Raw genomic sequence first — 17,898 nt, forward strand, 5'->3', positions numbered from 1 at the left:
ATTTAGATTCCACAATCTCCATAAACCTTTTATTTTATTTTATTTTATTTATTTTTATTTTTTTTCTGACAGCAAACACTTAATACATTTAGCCTACCATTTAAAATATGAACCATTTATACTCAAAACAAAATGTATATTCTATAGAAATAAATAGAAAAGTTTTTAATTAGTATTATTTTTTATTAATTTATTAGTAAATAATAATAATAACAATTATTATTATTATTAATGATGGTAATTATGTACATGTACATTTATTTAGTAGAGCAGTTTTGTGTGCGCGCGCGTGCGTGTGTTTGGATCAGGGCGGGGCGCTGCGCATGCTCGGCGGTGTAAATCTCTCCATCGGTGACTGTCTATCTGGAGCGTCCTGGCGCTGCGCTGGAACACAGAAAAGCCCGTCACCTTCAACACTGGGGAATTTTCTCTATCCGTCAATAGAATACCTGCCTTCTCGTCCCGACAGCCTTCTGCCTTTGCATTCGGATTGTTTTGTCCGGCGGGTGTCATTGAGTCGCGGGGCGTCGGTTCTCCAAAAGCGCATCAGGAACAATTACGCACAGATCTCCAGCCATCAGTGCCGAGATGTCCGGATACCAGGGCAAGAAGAACATCCCCCGCATCACCGTGAGTAGAAATGAACACATAACTGATGGTTTGTAAATGCTCAGAAAGTGTCCTGACCTGGCGGATTATAGGCTGGTGAATTTAAGGCTTCCTGAAATGACAGCGCCTACCCAAACCGAGTCCATATAGCATTTAATTTGGAGACTTGATCACATTATATGCAGCTAGACTCCGTGGTTTCATAGTGGCCAAATTGTGTCAATAGGATTGCACAAGATGCTGAATTAAAGTCATCACTTATTCCTCTGTGTGGAAAGAGCTATTGTATGATCAGGCTTTGAAATGTGTCTTTGTGGGTCAGCACCTACAGGATGTCTATTATCTGCTCAATTTAATAGCCTGCTTGTATGCATGCTGCTTGCAGACATACTAAACTAGCTTATGGAAGCTGTTAAGCATGCATGCATGTATTATTTTACCATCCTAGAAATACACCATGGCCTCAAATGGGATGCAATAAAATATAACATTGCTTGTCAAAAATATAACCTCCATATATGCATACATTACTTTTTTCATTCTAATGTGTCTTATTTATTAAAATAAGGTTATCCATTAATGAAAAATCTTGAGAATGATGGCTTTGCATGCCTTGGAAATGTTCACCTTCAAAAGTGCATTTCTTTGTATTTAAAAATCTGCTTATGGAAAGCTTTAAGGCATGCATGCATTATTTTAAAATCCTAGAAATACACCAGAACACATAGTTTCATTTGAAAAAAGGAATATAATAAAACCATATTTCTATAGCCACTTATATAACATTCCTTATTTACATTTCTTTATCTTATTTAGTAGATTGAATGCATCTATGAATAAATATAAAGTGATCCATGATTAGAGCATCTTTGAGAATAAGTTTTGCATGCGCTTGTTAAAAAACTAATCTTTACCAGTGCATTTCATTGTATTTAAAAATAGATTATGGAAAGCTTTTAAGCATGCATGCATTATTTTAGCATTTTAAATATATACATCTATTTTTTTACATATATATATATATATATATATATATATATATATATATATATATATATATATATATATATACATACATACATACAAACATACAGATAATAAGATAAAACATTATTGCTCATCACAAACAAAACTTATTTTTTACTTTAAAAAGTATGTATTATATATATACCTTACTGTATCTCTAATTAATTTAAAGCAATCCATCACTAGAACATATTTGAGAATGATGGCTTTGCATGCATTAAAATCATCCACCTTCAAAAGTGCTTTTATGCAGGCTGCAGGCATGCATTATTTTAACTATTTGAATTTTATTTTAGACCTAAGAATACACCAGAACACATTGCCTTGAATAAGATATTATAAGATAAAAAAAACAACATAACCATTAAGATTTAAATGCCTGTTTCTAACATATTAGCAGAAATATGTCTTTTGTATGAGTCTTATCTCAATTAATTTAAAGCAATCCATTACTGTTACATTGAGAATGATGTATTTGCATGCACTTAAAACATTCTCCTTCAAAAGTGCATTTCTTTATATTTGAAAAGATTGTGAAAAGATTTTATGCATGCATTATTTTAACATATTATTTTAGCCCTAAGAATACACCAGAACACACTGCCTCAAATAAGACACAATGAAATAAAACATTATTGCTCGTCACCAACGTAACCTCCCAGATTTATGTGCTTATTTCTAATTTACTAGCGAAAAATGTGTATTTGCAATCTGTCCTATCTCCAAAGAATTGAAAGCACTCCATCACTGGAACATATCTGAGAATGATGCATTGCATGCATTGAAAAGATTCACCTTCAAAAGTGCATTTCATTTGATTAAAAACCAACCTCAGTTCAGCTTGCCAGTTCAATGGCCTATGCACCCACCGCCGCTATGAGCCGGAGAGTTGGTTTGATATCCATGCTAAATGCAGAGACCCGTCTCCAGAGTAAATGAATGAAAATCATCTTTTGGAAAGTAGGACAGTGGATGCAAAGTGGATATCATGGTATGGTGTGCTACATACGGTAGATTCAGGCCTTGTACATGCACAGCCCATCAATGACCTAATATAGAACAAAGACAGTGTGCATCGATATTCACTGTGATATTTCAAGCTGCAGCACTGATATGTCATAAAAGTGGCCTGCAGGAATGGTCAGATCTGGAACAGGAGAAAGAAAGATGAGAAATACAGGAAGACACTCTATGCCTTTGCCTGTAGGTGTTGCCATTAGCTCTTGGATGTCAGCTTAGCTTTAGCCATTTTATGGGATGGTGCTAATTCTGCCAGTGGGAGGCAAACTCTGTTACTGTCTGCACTCTGATAGTATTAATTGCATTTTCAGTCAGAAGTGAATTGAAAGTATGAAATAAATTCCAGGTGCAATATACGTTAAAGGAATATTCCGGGTTCAATACAAGTTAAGCTTAATCGTAGATAGATAATCTGTCTGTGGGAAACATACATTTTAAATAAGAGTATAGTATGTTTTGTTAAAGCATTATATTATGGGAAAAATGTGACTTTGGCGTTTCCTTTTGGTGTCTGAGAGTCTTCTCTCTCCGTCTCTCTCTGTCATCTTAGCATTGTCTGACAATGTCACATCGCCACACCATCGTTTTCTCTCTGAAACACACACATACACACAGTCCTGGCCCACTTTCAAGACATGTTTCTGCAGCGTTTGCTGCATTCCCACATTCCAGACAATGTTCCGCTTCATATGACTTGCATTATATCGAATGGCCAAGAGACCCATTGGCGGAATCCTGTTTTTTTTTTACGTTGCTCTCCCACTCTCTGTGGATCAGTTTAACTCATTGATTAGATAAAAGTGTGATGCTCCATTCCAAGTTTCTCTGACCCCTGTTAATTAAAATGTTTTATATAACTCACCCGAAAATGAAAAGTCATGTTGTTCCAAACACGTATGACTTTCTTTCCTCTGTGGAACACAAAAGGAGATGTTACTTTAGGCAAAATGACAGCCTCAGTCACCATTTACTTGCGTTGCATGGAAAAAAAGGTGCAATGAAAGTGAATGGTGACTGACACACTACCTTACATCTCCTTTTGTGTTCCACAGAAGAAGAAGAAAAAGTAATACGGGTTTGGAACAAAACAAGGTTGAGTAAATGATGATAGACTTTCATTTTTGTGTTCAAGTTCACAAAGTATTCATGTTATTTTTTTTTGGAGAGGCCTGAAACAGACCTGATCAGCCACAGAAACTCTTTCACTATCGCTAGACGTGACTGAACCCTCAAGAATCTGGGAGTTTTTGACCCACTTACAGGACCGAAGTTCTCTTAGCTCACAGCAAAACAATGCACTTCACTTTTGGAAAAGGCAATTTGTCTCATGCGTGCAGATGGTAGTCCACTTTATCCAGGGACCATTATAGCTTAATGTCCATTGGAGTAGTTTGAGTCAGTGTTTATGTCTTTGGGATGAAACTATGCACTAGATTTGTTGTAAGTGGGTCACAGGGATTTGGTGTGGGATGGATGGAACCCCTTATAGGCCATCATTAGCAGCCCCTAACTTGATGCAGTATACACTATGTTCAGCTGAGGATAAACATATAGATGATATGCCATCATTTACTCACTTACGCCAGATGAATGATTCTTAACATGCTGATTCTTTACTGTCAGGTGTTCATTGACGTTCCGACCACACTTATGATGTGCCGAGTGGAGTGTTGTCCGAATGGGTGTGGGGGGATGTGGGGTGTGTGGGTGGAGCACGGGTGTTATATCGTCTGACCGGGATTGCGGGGGGGGGGGGGGGTCTGTGAGTGGGGGGGCACGTGAGGGGGCCAGGCTTCTGTCAAGCCCCCTCTAAAACCGCCACTGCTGCACAGCTATCATGTACCAGCTGGCTCCCATTACACTCATTCCCCTAAACCTTACTCCCGTCCAGGCCACAGCACCACTGTAACCAGTCCTGATTCAAACCAGCGTCGCCAGCATGGGAGGCAGAGGCACTAACAAGGAGGCTAAATGCTACAGCCCATAGCGTTACTCGCTAGTACACCTCTTGAAGCCAGAGGAATGAGGTTTACACACACTGTACAGCTATCACGTACCAGCTGGCTCCCGTTACACATGCACTATACATATTCCCAGTCTACTGAAGCCATACGATTTGCACAAGGAAAAATGCCACAATTTAAGTTGTAAATTTGAGTCTGTTTCATACAGAATGCAATTATATGAATTCAGATGTCTTGATATAGTCAGAATATAGCACATGAGTTGTATGACCTACTCTTGCGTCCTTTTTGAGGCTTGAAAGCTCCGGTCTCCATTCATCAGAACTGGGGGGAAAATGATCAGTACATTATTCAAAATTCAATTATTCACACTGGTCAGAGTTACCTTTTTATTTTGTAATTCTGAGTCGTGATCCAGCTTCCATATGAGGGTAAATGATGACAGAGTTTTCTTTTTTGGGTGAACTATTTCTTTAAGTGCAATCTTGGTTCTGCATTTGTCTGTTTACTCTTAGTAGTCAGAAATACATGTAGCCATTCCAAACACTTAGTTCCACATGACACCTGCAAACCCTTTCCAGCTTTACCGCTTGACTTGATATGGAGGAGGGACTTGGTGTCATGTGATGTAATGACCCATTTAGCCCATTCACAGACTTTACGATTGATTAATGCCATAAGTGTGGTTGATACGTCAGTGCATGCCTGACAGTAAAGAATCAGCATGTTAAGAAACATTCATCTTGCGTAAGGCCCACTGAATCTTTATTTTCACATCTGTTTGTTCCTAAATGTTCTGCTTTACAAGCTAGAAACAAATCACTTCATACTTACAAAGGACGGAATATTTCCTTTGTTAGATTTGTGTTCCTTTCCACAGTCACCTTCAGCTTGCTCACAGGGGTTCTAAATACAATTATTATTTAATTTCTATACACATTTTACAATCATATTTAATCAAACTACACAATGATCACTGTAAGTCATTATAGATATAAAACCTGCACCACTGGGCTGGCCCAGTCACTGTGGGATTCTTCTATTACCCCCATATCCAGCATGGCCTTTAATTCTTCCCGAACCACTTCTTTTTTGTGCTCGGGTAATAGGTAGGGACGTACCACTACCCCTGGAGTCGTTTCGATATGGTGCTCTATGAGATTCGTATGACCGGGAAGAGGCGAGAGCACTTCGGAGAATTCTGCTTGCAACCTCCGTGACTTGGGATGGTGAGAGGTAGTCTCCACAAGTGACTGGGGTAACTCGATCAGTGGCTTTTAAGTTCACCTCCGGTTCGAGCTCCTCCCTCTCCAGAATCACCATTATCAAAGTCACGGGGGTCACCTCTCTCCGCGTTTTTAAGAGTTTGAGGTGGTAAATCTGACGTGCACTGCCTCTATCCATTCGTTTCCCCTCATAATTGATTTCCCCAACTCGCCATGTGACCTCAAAGGGTCCTTGCCACATGGCAAGTAGTTTAAAGCTGGATGTGGGGAGCAATACAAGGACTTTATCTCCCGTGTATATTCTCGTAGCTTAGTACCCCTATTATATAGCTGGCTTAGACGTTCTTGAGCCTGGAGCAAGTTCTCCTATGTTAATTGCCCCAGTTTGTGGAGTTTGCTCTCAGGTCAAGAATGTATTGTGTTTTGTTTTTGCCGTTTGAAGGTCCCTTCTACCAATTTTCCCGTAGGACGTCGAGCATGCCATGCGGATTCACCAGCTGACATTTATGGCATGCTGTACACCACCTGCGAACCCGTGAATGCCTGGCCAATAGAAATGGGCCATTAGATGGTTCAATGTCTTTTCCTGCCCTAAATGACCACCATCGGATTATAATGAGCCTTCTGGAATAACATTTCCTGACGGCTCTTCGGTACTAACAATTGGGTTGTATCCTCCTTTGTCTGAGTGTCCTGCATTACTCGATACAACCGATCCTTGATATGGCTGGAGGTGTTGACCATCGATCACTTTCACTTGGTCAAAGGTATGCTTAAGGGTCTCGTCTCACATCTGCTCCAGAGGGAAACCCCTTGCAGGGAATCCTCTAAGGGCTGGGGTAGCCAAGACTTCCCCCTCCCTTACGTCCTCCTGACGTGGAGCTGACGTAGATGGCCCTGGCACCGCCTCCCCAGCCGGCAAATCACACACCATACACCGATACACTTTATTGCAGGACCCATCCACACATATTCCCCTCAATAAAGTTGTAAATGCCAGCCAATTTGTACCCAAGATTAGTGGATGGGGGAGGCGGGGACTAACCGCAGCCTCGACAGTATGCTTTTTTCCCCGAAATTGAATAATGACCATCACTGCAGGGAAATTTTGAATATCCCAGTGCACACACCTTACCTTCACCCACCGGCTCGTATCCAAAGCCTCGGATTGAACCAAGCTTTGATGAATGGAGGTTTGATTACAACCTGAATCCACCAAGGCTTGGTATGTACCTCCCTTAATACTCACAGGTATCCGGTACACTCCTGCTCAATCAGGGTTGGCCTGTTGCATGTCGGGGATCCGGACCAATGTCTCCACCTCCATTGCGTAGCATCGGTCATGGAAATGCCCAGGTTCCCTGCAGCTCCAGAAGACCGGCCCAGACTTCACGCCCACACCCAGCTGATTCACCAGCCTGTGGGGGAGAGTGGAGAGGGTTAGGGAAAACCGGCGGGATGAACGGCCCACGGGACCGGGGAACCGGTTTTGTGGTCGGAATTCCCAATTTGTGGTCGGAATTCCCCATTTCCGGGGAATAGGAACAGGATAAGGAGAAAGAGAGGGAGAGGGAGGCGATAGAAAGGAAGAGAGAGAGAGAGAGAGAGAAGAAGAAGAGGGCTCACCGGCCCCGAATACGTCGCCATATGGTCCTCAGCCATTTGGACCGCCCCATCCAGCAACGCCGGTCGGTGGCACTGGACCCACTCCGCTGTCCCTTTCGGTAGCTGGGCGATGAACTGCTCCAGTACCACCAGATCGAGTATCTCCTCGGCGTCACTATCTTCAGCTAGCAGACACCTTCGGCAGGTGTTACAGAGCTTTCAAGCAAATGCAAATGGGTGGCCAACCTCGCTGAGTGTTAGCGAGCATAAGTGTTGGCGTTGTTGCTCTTCGGCTGCGGCTGACCCGTTGCAGGATGGCTTTCTTCAGATCTTCGTACACCAGGAGGTTGGCAGCAGGAAGTTATTGGGCCATGCGTTGGGCTTCCCCGGACAACAGCGGCAGTAGGCGGGCCGCCTACTGGGTGCTCTGCCACTACCAGGCTTCGGCTGTCTCCTCGAAGAGCTCGATAAAAGCCTCTGGGTCATCCTGAGGTCCCATCTTGAACAGGGTGACGTGCGGAACAGCTATGGGTGGGTCCAGGGTCATGGCTGAAGACCCCTCCCAGTGTACCAAGCTCCGTAGCACCTGCCGGTCCTCCGCTTGAGCCTGGAAGAGCGCCTGGAACCGCTGCTCCTGTTCCATATGCAGCTCAAGCAGAGACTGATGTTGGGCTTGGTGGATGCTGGCGAGGGTCTTGAACACATCGGTCAGCGGCGAGGACTCGATGACGGTGTTTTCTTCCTCCTAATTTCAGGGTTTCAGCACCACTGTGATACGTAGTTCACTCGTTCTCTTGTGAAGGAGGAAACGGGAGCAGGATAAACAATCCAATGTACGTTTTTTTATTACACTTTTCAGTGTTACACACACAAATATCTGCTTTTCAGCATAACATTAAATGCACACATGATCACTGCTGCTGGCTGTTTGGACCGCCCTTTTAACCCCCTCCAGCTCTCATTGCAACACAAAACAGCTGTTAGAGGTGATTTCTCATAGGTGTCAATCCTTACCGCTCTTTCTCTCCCTGCCTTGCTCTCCACAGATGTCGCTCGGCCACATCACCACAAGCCTATTTTAGGACCATTAAGATTTTTTGTACACAAAGTCATGCATTATTGACATTATTTTAATGACAATGAGCACCCCTACCCCCACCTCCCCTATCCTCTTTACCTTAATGTGAAAAATCTTTTTCACATTACTGTAACGTGTTTTTTTATGATATTACACTCAAATAATAATAAAAAAATAATAAGCCTGTTTTTAAAATTTAAGCATTTTAATTTGATAACAAATTTCCATTAAATTGAATTGTGTAATCTTTAACACAATTAAATGAATAATACTTAAAATACTTTTTATTTTTTTATTTTATTAAAGACAACTCAATTCAATTTGATTGAAATTTGTTTTGAAATGGGTAAATCTTAAAAATATGTTTGAGTGAATTTATCAAATATTATTAAAAAATAGTATTTGTTGAATAGTTAGTTAAATAATATTTTTATTAAAAAAAATAATATTTGAATATTAAAGTATTTATTTAAACATTTATACATTATGGTAGTTATATATTACGATAATTGCACTACCTGTTTTTATTGAAAAATAAATTAATTGAATTAGTAATATTTAACCTTAAAAAAAAATAATTCATAGTATTTAAATGTGCTTAAAATGTGCTTTATTTTAATATTTAAATGTTCTTATTTTTATGTAAAATGTAACTTATTTTTTATTTTAATTTTTGTTTTCCATTTTTACTTTAGTTTTTATTTTTTTTTTTTCATAATTTTATTATGGTTGTATTTGTTGTATTGCCTGTTGAACTGATGTTTATTTAAAGTCATTGTACTGCAGTCATTTTTTAGTCAAGAAAATTCCTAATACTCATTATTTAAATGTGATTAACGGAATAACACATTTAAATAATAAAATGAAGCACATTTTAAAGGAATAGTTCACCCAAAAATGATTATCTCCATTTACTCACCCTCATATCATCTCAGATGTGTATGACTTTCTTTCTTCTGCAGAACACAAATTAAGATTTTTAGAAGAATATCTCAGCTCTGTAGGTTCATTCAGTGCAAGTCAACAGTGTCCAAAACTTTGAAGCTCAAAAAAGCACATAAAAAAGCACATACTGTATTTCTCATCCACATCCCTATTATATCACTTCTGAAGGCATGAATTAAACCACTGGAGTCATATTAATTACTTTTATGCTGCCTTTGTGCTTTTTTGAGCTTCAAAGTTTTGGTCACCATTCACTTGCATTGTATGGACCTACAGAGCTGAAATATTCTTCTAAAAATCTTCGTTTGTGTTCTGCAGAAGAAAGAAAGTCAAACACATCTGGGATGATATGAGGGTGAGTAAATGGAGATAATTTTCATTTTTGGGCAAATTATTCCTTTAAAATGTGCTTTATTTCATTATTAAAATGTGCTTATTTTTCTTTATACAAAAGAAAAATAATTTTTGTTTTTTTACTTTTTGTTTTTGAGTGAAATGTGACCTCAAATGTCAAAAGTCGTGAAAACATATTCCACCAACCCAGGTTGTGTTGCAAAGAAATACAGATTTTATTCTAGTGATGTAAGATGAAGGACTGACAGGAGTTTGAGTGTTTTAGCAGTTTTCTTCCTTCACAGTACTCTAAAATAAATGTCTCTACAGGACTGCATGCATGCGGGCTGCAGTTGATTCCAGTGTCCTGAAATGACGTTTGGCCTCATGATAGCATGTCAGAATTGATTTACCATGATAAGAATCACTCTTATCATGGTACTGTAAATCAATGTGCCTCAGCAATCTTTCTGCTTCAGTTATAATTGAATCTGATGTGCAGGGCTTGTTGGACATTTATTGAAAGCTGTTGATTGGTGCAGGTTTTTGATTGTCAGTGGTTTTGCGTCTCATTTGCATATTCACTGCAGTGACTGCAACTGTAATATTGTGATGTATTAAATGTTATGCTAAAAAAAATTAATAAATAGATGCACACAGCTGTTGGGAATAAACTTCTCTCTTTCTCTCAGAGTGACCGTCTTCTAATCAAAGGAGCGAAGATAGTGAATGATGATCAGTCTTTCCATGCGGATATCTACATTGAGGATGGAGTCATCAAGCAAGTTTATTTTAATAGCCTGTTCCTTTGTCAGAACTGAAGACAGTAGAGTTCAGACCTCTCTTGACCTCTGTCTTTCTCTCCAGGCAAATTGGTGAAAACCTCATAGTTCCTGGTGGTGTGAAGACCATTGATGCCCATGGCATGATGCTGATACCAGGTGGCATTGATGTCCATACCCGCTTTCAGATGCCTGATCGGGGCATGACAGCAGCCGATGACTTCTACCAGGGCACGCGAGCTGCTCTCGCTGGTGGCACAACGATGATCAGTATGTTCAAAATGAAAGACTATAACCATTAATAATATGAAATATAAAGCTGTCAATAGATTAAAATAAAATAACACTTTACCTAAATGTGGTTTACGTAAACATTAACTACATTAGTTTACATGAAACAATGAGCAATACTTTTACAGCATTTATTAATCTTAGTTCATGTTAATTTCAACATATACAAATACATTTTTTAAATCAAAAGTTGTGCTTGTTAACGCACTATGTAGACTGTTAATGCACTATGAACTAACAATGAACAATTGTATTTTTGTTAACTAACATTAACAAAATATCTTTTGAAAAAAACATACATAACGCATCAACTATTGTTAATAAATGGAACCTTATTGTAAAGTGTTACCGATTACATGAGCTAAAAATTAACAATACTTTTGTAGCATTTATCAATCTTTGTTTATTTTGATTTCAAAATACGCATGCTAATAAACTTTTTTAAATAAAAATGGAATAGTTCTCCCAAAACTGAAAATTCACATATCATTTACATGTATTTGTCGTTCTTTCTTCTGCCAAGCAAAGTTTTTTACAAGAATATCTCAGCTCTTTTTGAAAAAAAGCATATAAAAGCAGCATAAAAGTACCCATATGTGGTTAAATCCATATCTTCTGAAGCAATAAGGTGTTTTTTGTGGGTGAGAAAAAGATACATTTTTAAGTCCTCTTTTTTTTACTATAAATTTCTACTTTCACATTCTTTAGTTTTTTGGCGATTCGCATTCTTCGTGCATAATGCCACCTACTGAGCAGGGGGGAGAATTTATAGTATAAAAGGACTTAATATTTATCTGTTTCTCACACACACCCATCGTATCGCTTCTGAAGACATGGATTTAACCACTGGAGTCTTACGGGTTACTTTCATGCTGCCTTTGTGCTTTTTGGAGCATCAAAGTTCTGATGACCATTCACTTGCATTGTATGGACCAATAGAGCTGAAATATTTTTCTAAAAACCCTAATTTGTGTTCTTCAGAAGAAAGAAAGTCACACAAATCTGGGATGGCATGACTGACATTCAGGATCCAACTGGAGACAAGACTAGAATACACGAAACTCACACACTGACAAACTTTACAAAATAACACTGGACTGAACATGAGGGGAGCTTAAATAGGGGAGAAAACATGAAGGGTAACGAGGAAGGCAGGTGCAACTAATGAACTGATTTCAAGGCAAACGAAAGGGCGGGGTTATCACTCAAGACTCAAACGCATGTGGCAGTGAAAAACCCAAACAAAGCCACATGCTCACACACACACACACGCACACACATACTCGACAGGCACAATACAAGTCAGAATCCAGTCACAAAATGAAACAAACCAAGTGACAGGATCCTGACACTATGGACAAGACAAAAGAACACATGGCTATGAAAACAAACGCAAAGCCATGTGTTCACACAAGACAGAACAAAACATGGATGTCAGTATCCAGATGTGGCTGGATTCTGACAGATGTTATATTGATTTCTCAGGAATGATAGTACCCTCAATGGTGTGTTTTAGTCATAGATATTATTATATTTCATGTTGAGCTTTAATGATAATCGAATTCCGATAATCGATTTCTTTGAAAGATAACTATACTGGTGGTAACATGCTATGGCACAGTCAAGTTGATTTTTATGTGTGTGTGTTTATGTTGTCAGTTGATCATGTGGTTCCCGAGCCTGGTGTTAGTCTGATCGCTGCCTTTAACCAGTGGAGAGAGTGGGCAGATCATAAATCGTGCTGTGATTACTCGCTCCATGTGGACATCACAGAGTGGCACAAGGGCATGCAGGAGGAGGTCGAGGCACTGGTCAAAGATCATGGTACGAGATGTTTCCATTCTATTTCAATTTAGTCCTATTTACTGTATTATCATGTCAAATAACTGTATATTTGTATTACCAAAATCTTTGCATCTTAGCAGCATACAATGCAAATTAGTGCAAAATGTCATATAAAGTAGACACAAGAATTGTGCACATAAATTAAGCAAGAAATAGATAGGAACTTACATGACTACTTTATTTATTACTTATTATTTGTATAATGTACTTGTAGAAAAATAAAGTTTATTGTGAACAAGTACCGCTGTTGCTATGTTGCACATTTGACAAATACAATTTTAATAAGTTAAAGGTGCAGTATGTAAGATTTAGAAACCCTTGTTATTAATGACACCTGTGGCCGTTAAGTGAACTGCAGCCAGCTACCTGTTGCTCATGCTCGCGATCGTGCACACACTCCATAGGGATGCGAGCGAGCGAGCGAGCATCGGCCAAAATAATGACGTAACATAAAAAGAGACTGAACGTGATTCACCGCCATCATGCTGACAGATGAGGTAGCATAATTAAAATTACACAGTTATGATTGTTTTACTACAAACTTTGAGACTAAACTAAAACTACTTATCAGCTAACATAGCATAGTGATACACACATACAGCTACATACTACCGAACTATACCAGACAGTTTACTGTTGCACTGCACTGTTATGTTGCACTATTGTATGTTTTGTATGTCATATGTTGTCCTACGATCAAGAAACCAGCGAATTTGCTTACATTTATCCTGTATACCTGACTTTTAGTATAAAGAGAAGATCGTTGAAATTATTTGAAAGTTACGAAGCAAGGTAGCTTGCAATTCGTCAGCGTTAGCAGGCAAAATCAAGTTATCTAAAATGACACAGATCAATCCTTATGGCACTATATTTCACATGCTTTGCAGTTATGTAAGCTTACCTGTCCAATATGAAGAACGTCAATTCAGGGTCGGTTTTGATCACCAAAACCGAACGAAGGTCCCTCCAGGAATCAAACGTCCTGCCGATGTTCACTCTAGTTTTCACTCGACCACGATCACTTTCCCGCTTAGCCAGACGGGATTCAGTAGAAGGCTCTCGGGAGCGCGCATAAAGTCACAATCTTTGGATTTTCACGGCAAAAGCGACCCGCTCCCTTTGCATGAAAATCAGTCTACAGGCTTTAATAGGCAACCTAGGAAGTCTGGGAAGGGCTAATTTTTTAAGTTGCGTTACAAGCCGTTCACACATTGGCAAAAAAAAAGGCGAATATTATATGAAAATTGTTACATACTGCACCTTTAAATAAGTATGGTAAATCTACCACACTTAAAGGGACAGTCCACCAAAAATGAAAATTCTCTCATCATTTTCTCACCCTCATGCCATTCCAGATGTGTTTGAATTTCTTTCATCTGCTGAACACATATGAAGATTTTTAGAAGAATATCTCGGCTCTGTAGGACCATACAATGCAAGTGAATGGGTGCCAAAATTTTTAAGCTCCAAAATCCACAAGGGCAACATAAATGTAATTCAGTAATTCAGTCTTCTGTAGCGATATGATAGTTGTGGATGAAAAACAGATAAATCTTTAAGTCCTTTTTCCTTCACTTTCACTTTCTCCTTCTGTTTTTGGTGACCCACATTCTTTGTGCATTTCGCCCCCTACTGGGCAGGGAGGAGAATTTATGACAAAAATTGACTTAAATGTTGATCTGTTTCTCACCCACACCTATCATATTATGTCTGAACACATGGATTTAACCACTGGAGTCATATGGATTACCTTTATGCTCCCTTTACGTGGATTTTGGAGCTTCACAATTTTGGCACCCATTCACTGTATTGAATTAACCTACAGAGCAGAAATGTTCTTCTAAAAAAATCTTTATTTTTGTTCTGCAGAAGAAAGAAAGTCATACACATCTGGGATGCCAGGAGGGTGAGTAAATGATGAGAGAATTTTCATTTTTGGGTGAGCTATCTCTTTAACTTCATTCTAGTTTTTATTTTCAAAGGGCCGTTCACACTGATAGCAATTTTAGCACAGGAAGTTGCCAATTCTAGAGGGAAAAGCATTTGCAGAACTACACATTTTGTAAACAGCAAATAGTATGAAAATGTAACATAAAGTGGACATAAAAAATTGTGCACATAAATTAAGCAAGCAATAGATAGAAACTTACATTACTAATTAATTTAGTACTTATTAATAATTAATAATTACTTTAAAATGGGAACTTGATGAAAAATACTAGTCCTGCTGTTGCTATGGTGCACATTTGACAAAATAAATAAATAAATACACTTTGACAGTTTAAATAAGTATGGAGTTCTTTTATTTTTAAAGGGCCGTTCACACTGACAGCAATTTTAGCATTGGAAGTCGCCAGTTATAGAGGGAAAAGCATTTGCAGGACTACACATTTTGTTAAAAAAAAAAAAAAAAAGAAGAAGAAAAGAAAAGGAAAGGAAAGAAAGAAATTATGACCAGAATCCATCTCTGATATATTTGTGCAGTGACAGATGGGTTTGGCTCAACTATGCTTAGATTTGGAGAAAAATGCATTTTTGTCTTTCTTTTTATTTTTATTTTAAATGGCATAAGATATTAAGTCTTGTTTTCAGAGAAATCTGACAAAATATACTTTATTGAATTTTTATTATTTTTTATTTTTACCCCATTGGCAAACAGTTTTTTCTAGTTTTAATCATAAACCTCACTAAATTTAATTAGATTTTTCTGAAAACAAGACAAAATTTCTTACGCCATTTTGCTTGTCAAGTAAATTTATCTTGTTTTTAGAATGTTTAAATATTTTTACTGGAAAACAAGACAAAAATACTATTTAAGAAAATATTTTTTTGCAGTGCGTTGTTTGCTTTTGTAGTTTCTGTATATGTGTTATTCGTGTCTGATGTCTTACATCCTGATCTTTATTCTTTGCCTTCTCTGCAGGCGTCAACTCTTTCCTAGTCTACTTGGCTTACAAGGATGTTTTCCAGCTGAACGACTCCCAGGTATGACGGTAGTTCTCATGCATGTGTCTTTAAATGCATATACTCTAGATTTAGATATGATTTCTCATGCATATGTTTTAAATCATGCAGATTTTACTGTCAATGCAACATAAAAACTGCAAAATAGACTGTGACCCATAGTGTAAATGGTACATTGAGACTGCAGTAATGTTCTCCATGCATTGGTGTGATTTGAGTGTGCAGTGCTGATGGTCGCAAGGGAACGGTCCAGCATGCTGTGATCTACACCCCATTTCCTGTAGCTTTAGATCCACAGCAGATGATAAAACACACAGCACTGCATTGAGAAACAAAACTTCTGTTGTTATAGATGTATGAGGTGTTCAGTGTAATCAGGGATCTGGGAGCCATCGCACAGGTGCACGCAGAGAATGGTGACATCATCGCTGAGGTAAGCCCACCTTTCCTCTCTCTATCAGGTGACTATCAACGTAAAGGGACAGTTCACCAAAAAAGAAGATTTTGTCATCATTTACTCACCCGTATGAGGATACACTTTGAAGAATGTTGATGCTGCTCTTTTCTTTCCATATAATGAAAGTGAATGGTGACTGAAGCTGTCGTTTCCTAACATCTGCTTTTGTGTCTCTGGCGGTCATGTTTTCAGGAGCAGAAGAGAATTTTGGGATTGGGTATCACTGGTCCTGAGGGACATGTCCTGAGCCGTCCAGAGGAGGTACTGCTATAAACTAGGGCACATGCTGACAGAATCTTCAGCAAATACATCTGTCACAACTAGGACTGGGTAAAAATATTGATTTTCTGAAAAGGTTGTTTCCTTATAGTTATCAGGGGATTTCACTGATCAATAGTATAAAAGACTCATAAACCTTTCAGAAAGTTTCAGCCGAGTATTTTGGCACACATCAAGTGCAGTAAGCATTCAGGATGTGCTTAACAGCACTTTACAGGGGATGCATCTGTAATTTGAGCTGAAGGTCTGTTGTTGTTTTATAGGTGGAGGCTGAAGCTGTGAACCGGGCCATAACTGTGGCCAATCAGACCAACTGTCCCCTCTATATCACCAAGGTGATGAGCAAGAGTGCTGCTGATGTCATCGCCCAGGCCAGGAAAAAGGGTACGACAGTTGTGTGATCTTAAAGTACCATCGATTGATTGCTATTAAACTAAATCAAAGAACTAGGAAACTGGTTCTAAAATGATTAAAGATGCAACAAATGTGACATCGGCTCTGTTCCAAAACCTTATATGATGCCTTCCTAGATAGCATTTTTAGGTATCACAAAATCACAGAAGTAGAGAACGAGCTGTTCTTGCAGCTTTTTTTCATTGCAGAGGAAGTTTTGAGTTCTGAAAATTACAGTATGTTTTTATAGTACAACGACCTTTTATGTCAAAAGACAAATGAAAAATAAAGTCCTCATGTCATGACCCCTTTAAAGGGATAGTTCACCCAAAAATGAAAATTCTCTCATGATTTACTCACCCTCCTGGCATCCCAGATGTATATGATTTTCTTTCTTTAGCAGAACACAAAGATTTTTAGAAAAATATCTCAGCTCTGTTGGTCCATACAATGCAAGTGAATGGTGATCAGACCTTTGTAGTTCCCAAAATCACATAAATGAAACATAAAAGTAATCCATACGACTCGAGTGTTTAAATGCACATCTTCAGAAGCAATATAATAGGTGTGGGTGAGAAACACATCAATATTTATGTCCTTTTTATATAAATCTCCACTTTAACTTTCACTTTCAGATGTGAAAGTGAAACTAAACAGGCACCACATGTGACTTTCAGATGTAAAAGTGAAAGTGGAGATTTAGAGGTTTAGAGTGGGTTTCTCACCCACACCTACCATATCGCTTCTGAAGATATGAATTTAACCACTAGAGTTGTATAGATTACTTCTGTGTGTCCTTTATGTGCTTTTTGAAGCTTCAAAGTTCTGGTCACCTTTCACTTGCATTGTATGGACCAACAGAGCTGAGATATTCTTCTAAAAATTTTAATTTGTGTTCTGCAGAAGAAAGAAAGTCATACACATCTGGGATGGCATGAGGGTGAGTAAATCATGAGAGTGGGTTTTTGGGTGAACTAATACCCTTTAACACAGATTTTAGCCCCAATTTGCAGTTGGGTCGAGCACTTATTGGCCCCAGTTTTAGACCAGTCATATTTTGCATAGTATATAATGGGTGCAG

The 17,898-nt window shown here is 38.6% G+C and overlaps 1 protein-coding gene across 2 annotated transcripts in view; it reads left to right on the plus strand.

Moving 5' to 3' along the window:
• The first annotated feature begins 353 nt into the window (after nucleotides 1-353).
• The window catches only part of LOC127423726 (dihydropyrimidinase-related protein 2-like), a 29,124-nt gene continuing 11,579 nt past the window's right edge, over nucleotides 354-17,898 (plus strand). For both annotated transcript variants that reach the window (XR_007894368.1, XM_051668262.1), the window contains exons 1-8: nucleotides 354-630; nucleotides 10,499-10,587; nucleotides 10,674-10,858; nucleotides 12,539-12,703; nucleotides 15,648-15,709; nucleotides 16,041-16,121; nucleotides 16,338-16,406; nucleotides 16,688-16,808. Coding sequence is in view for 1 of the 2 variants with exons in the window: in XM_051668262.1 (XP_051524222.1) it covers nucleotides 589-630; nucleotides 10,499-10,587; nucleotides 10,674-10,858; nucleotides 12,539-12,703; nucleotides 15,648-15,709; nucleotides 16,041-16,121; nucleotides 16,338-16,406; nucleotides 16,688-16,808 (814 nt within the window). In the remaining variant the exon portion in view is untranslated. The remainder of the gene's footprint in view (nucleotides 631-10,498; nucleotides 10,588-10,673; nucleotides 10,859-12,538; nucleotides 12,704-15,647; nucleotides 15,710-16,040; nucleotides 16,122-16,337; nucleotides 16,407-16,687; nucleotides 16,809-17,898) is intronic.

The sequence above is a fragment of the Myxocyprinus asiaticus genome, chromosome 33 (genome assembly GCF_019703515.2).
Source record: "Myxocyprinus asiaticus isolate MX2 ecotype Aquarium Trade chromosome 33, UBuf_Myxa_2, whole genome shotgun sequence".
NCBI classification, from domain to species: domain Eukaryota; kingdom Metazoa; phylum Chordata; class Actinopteri; order Cypriniformes; family Catostomidae; genus Myxocyprinus; species Myxocyprinus asiaticus.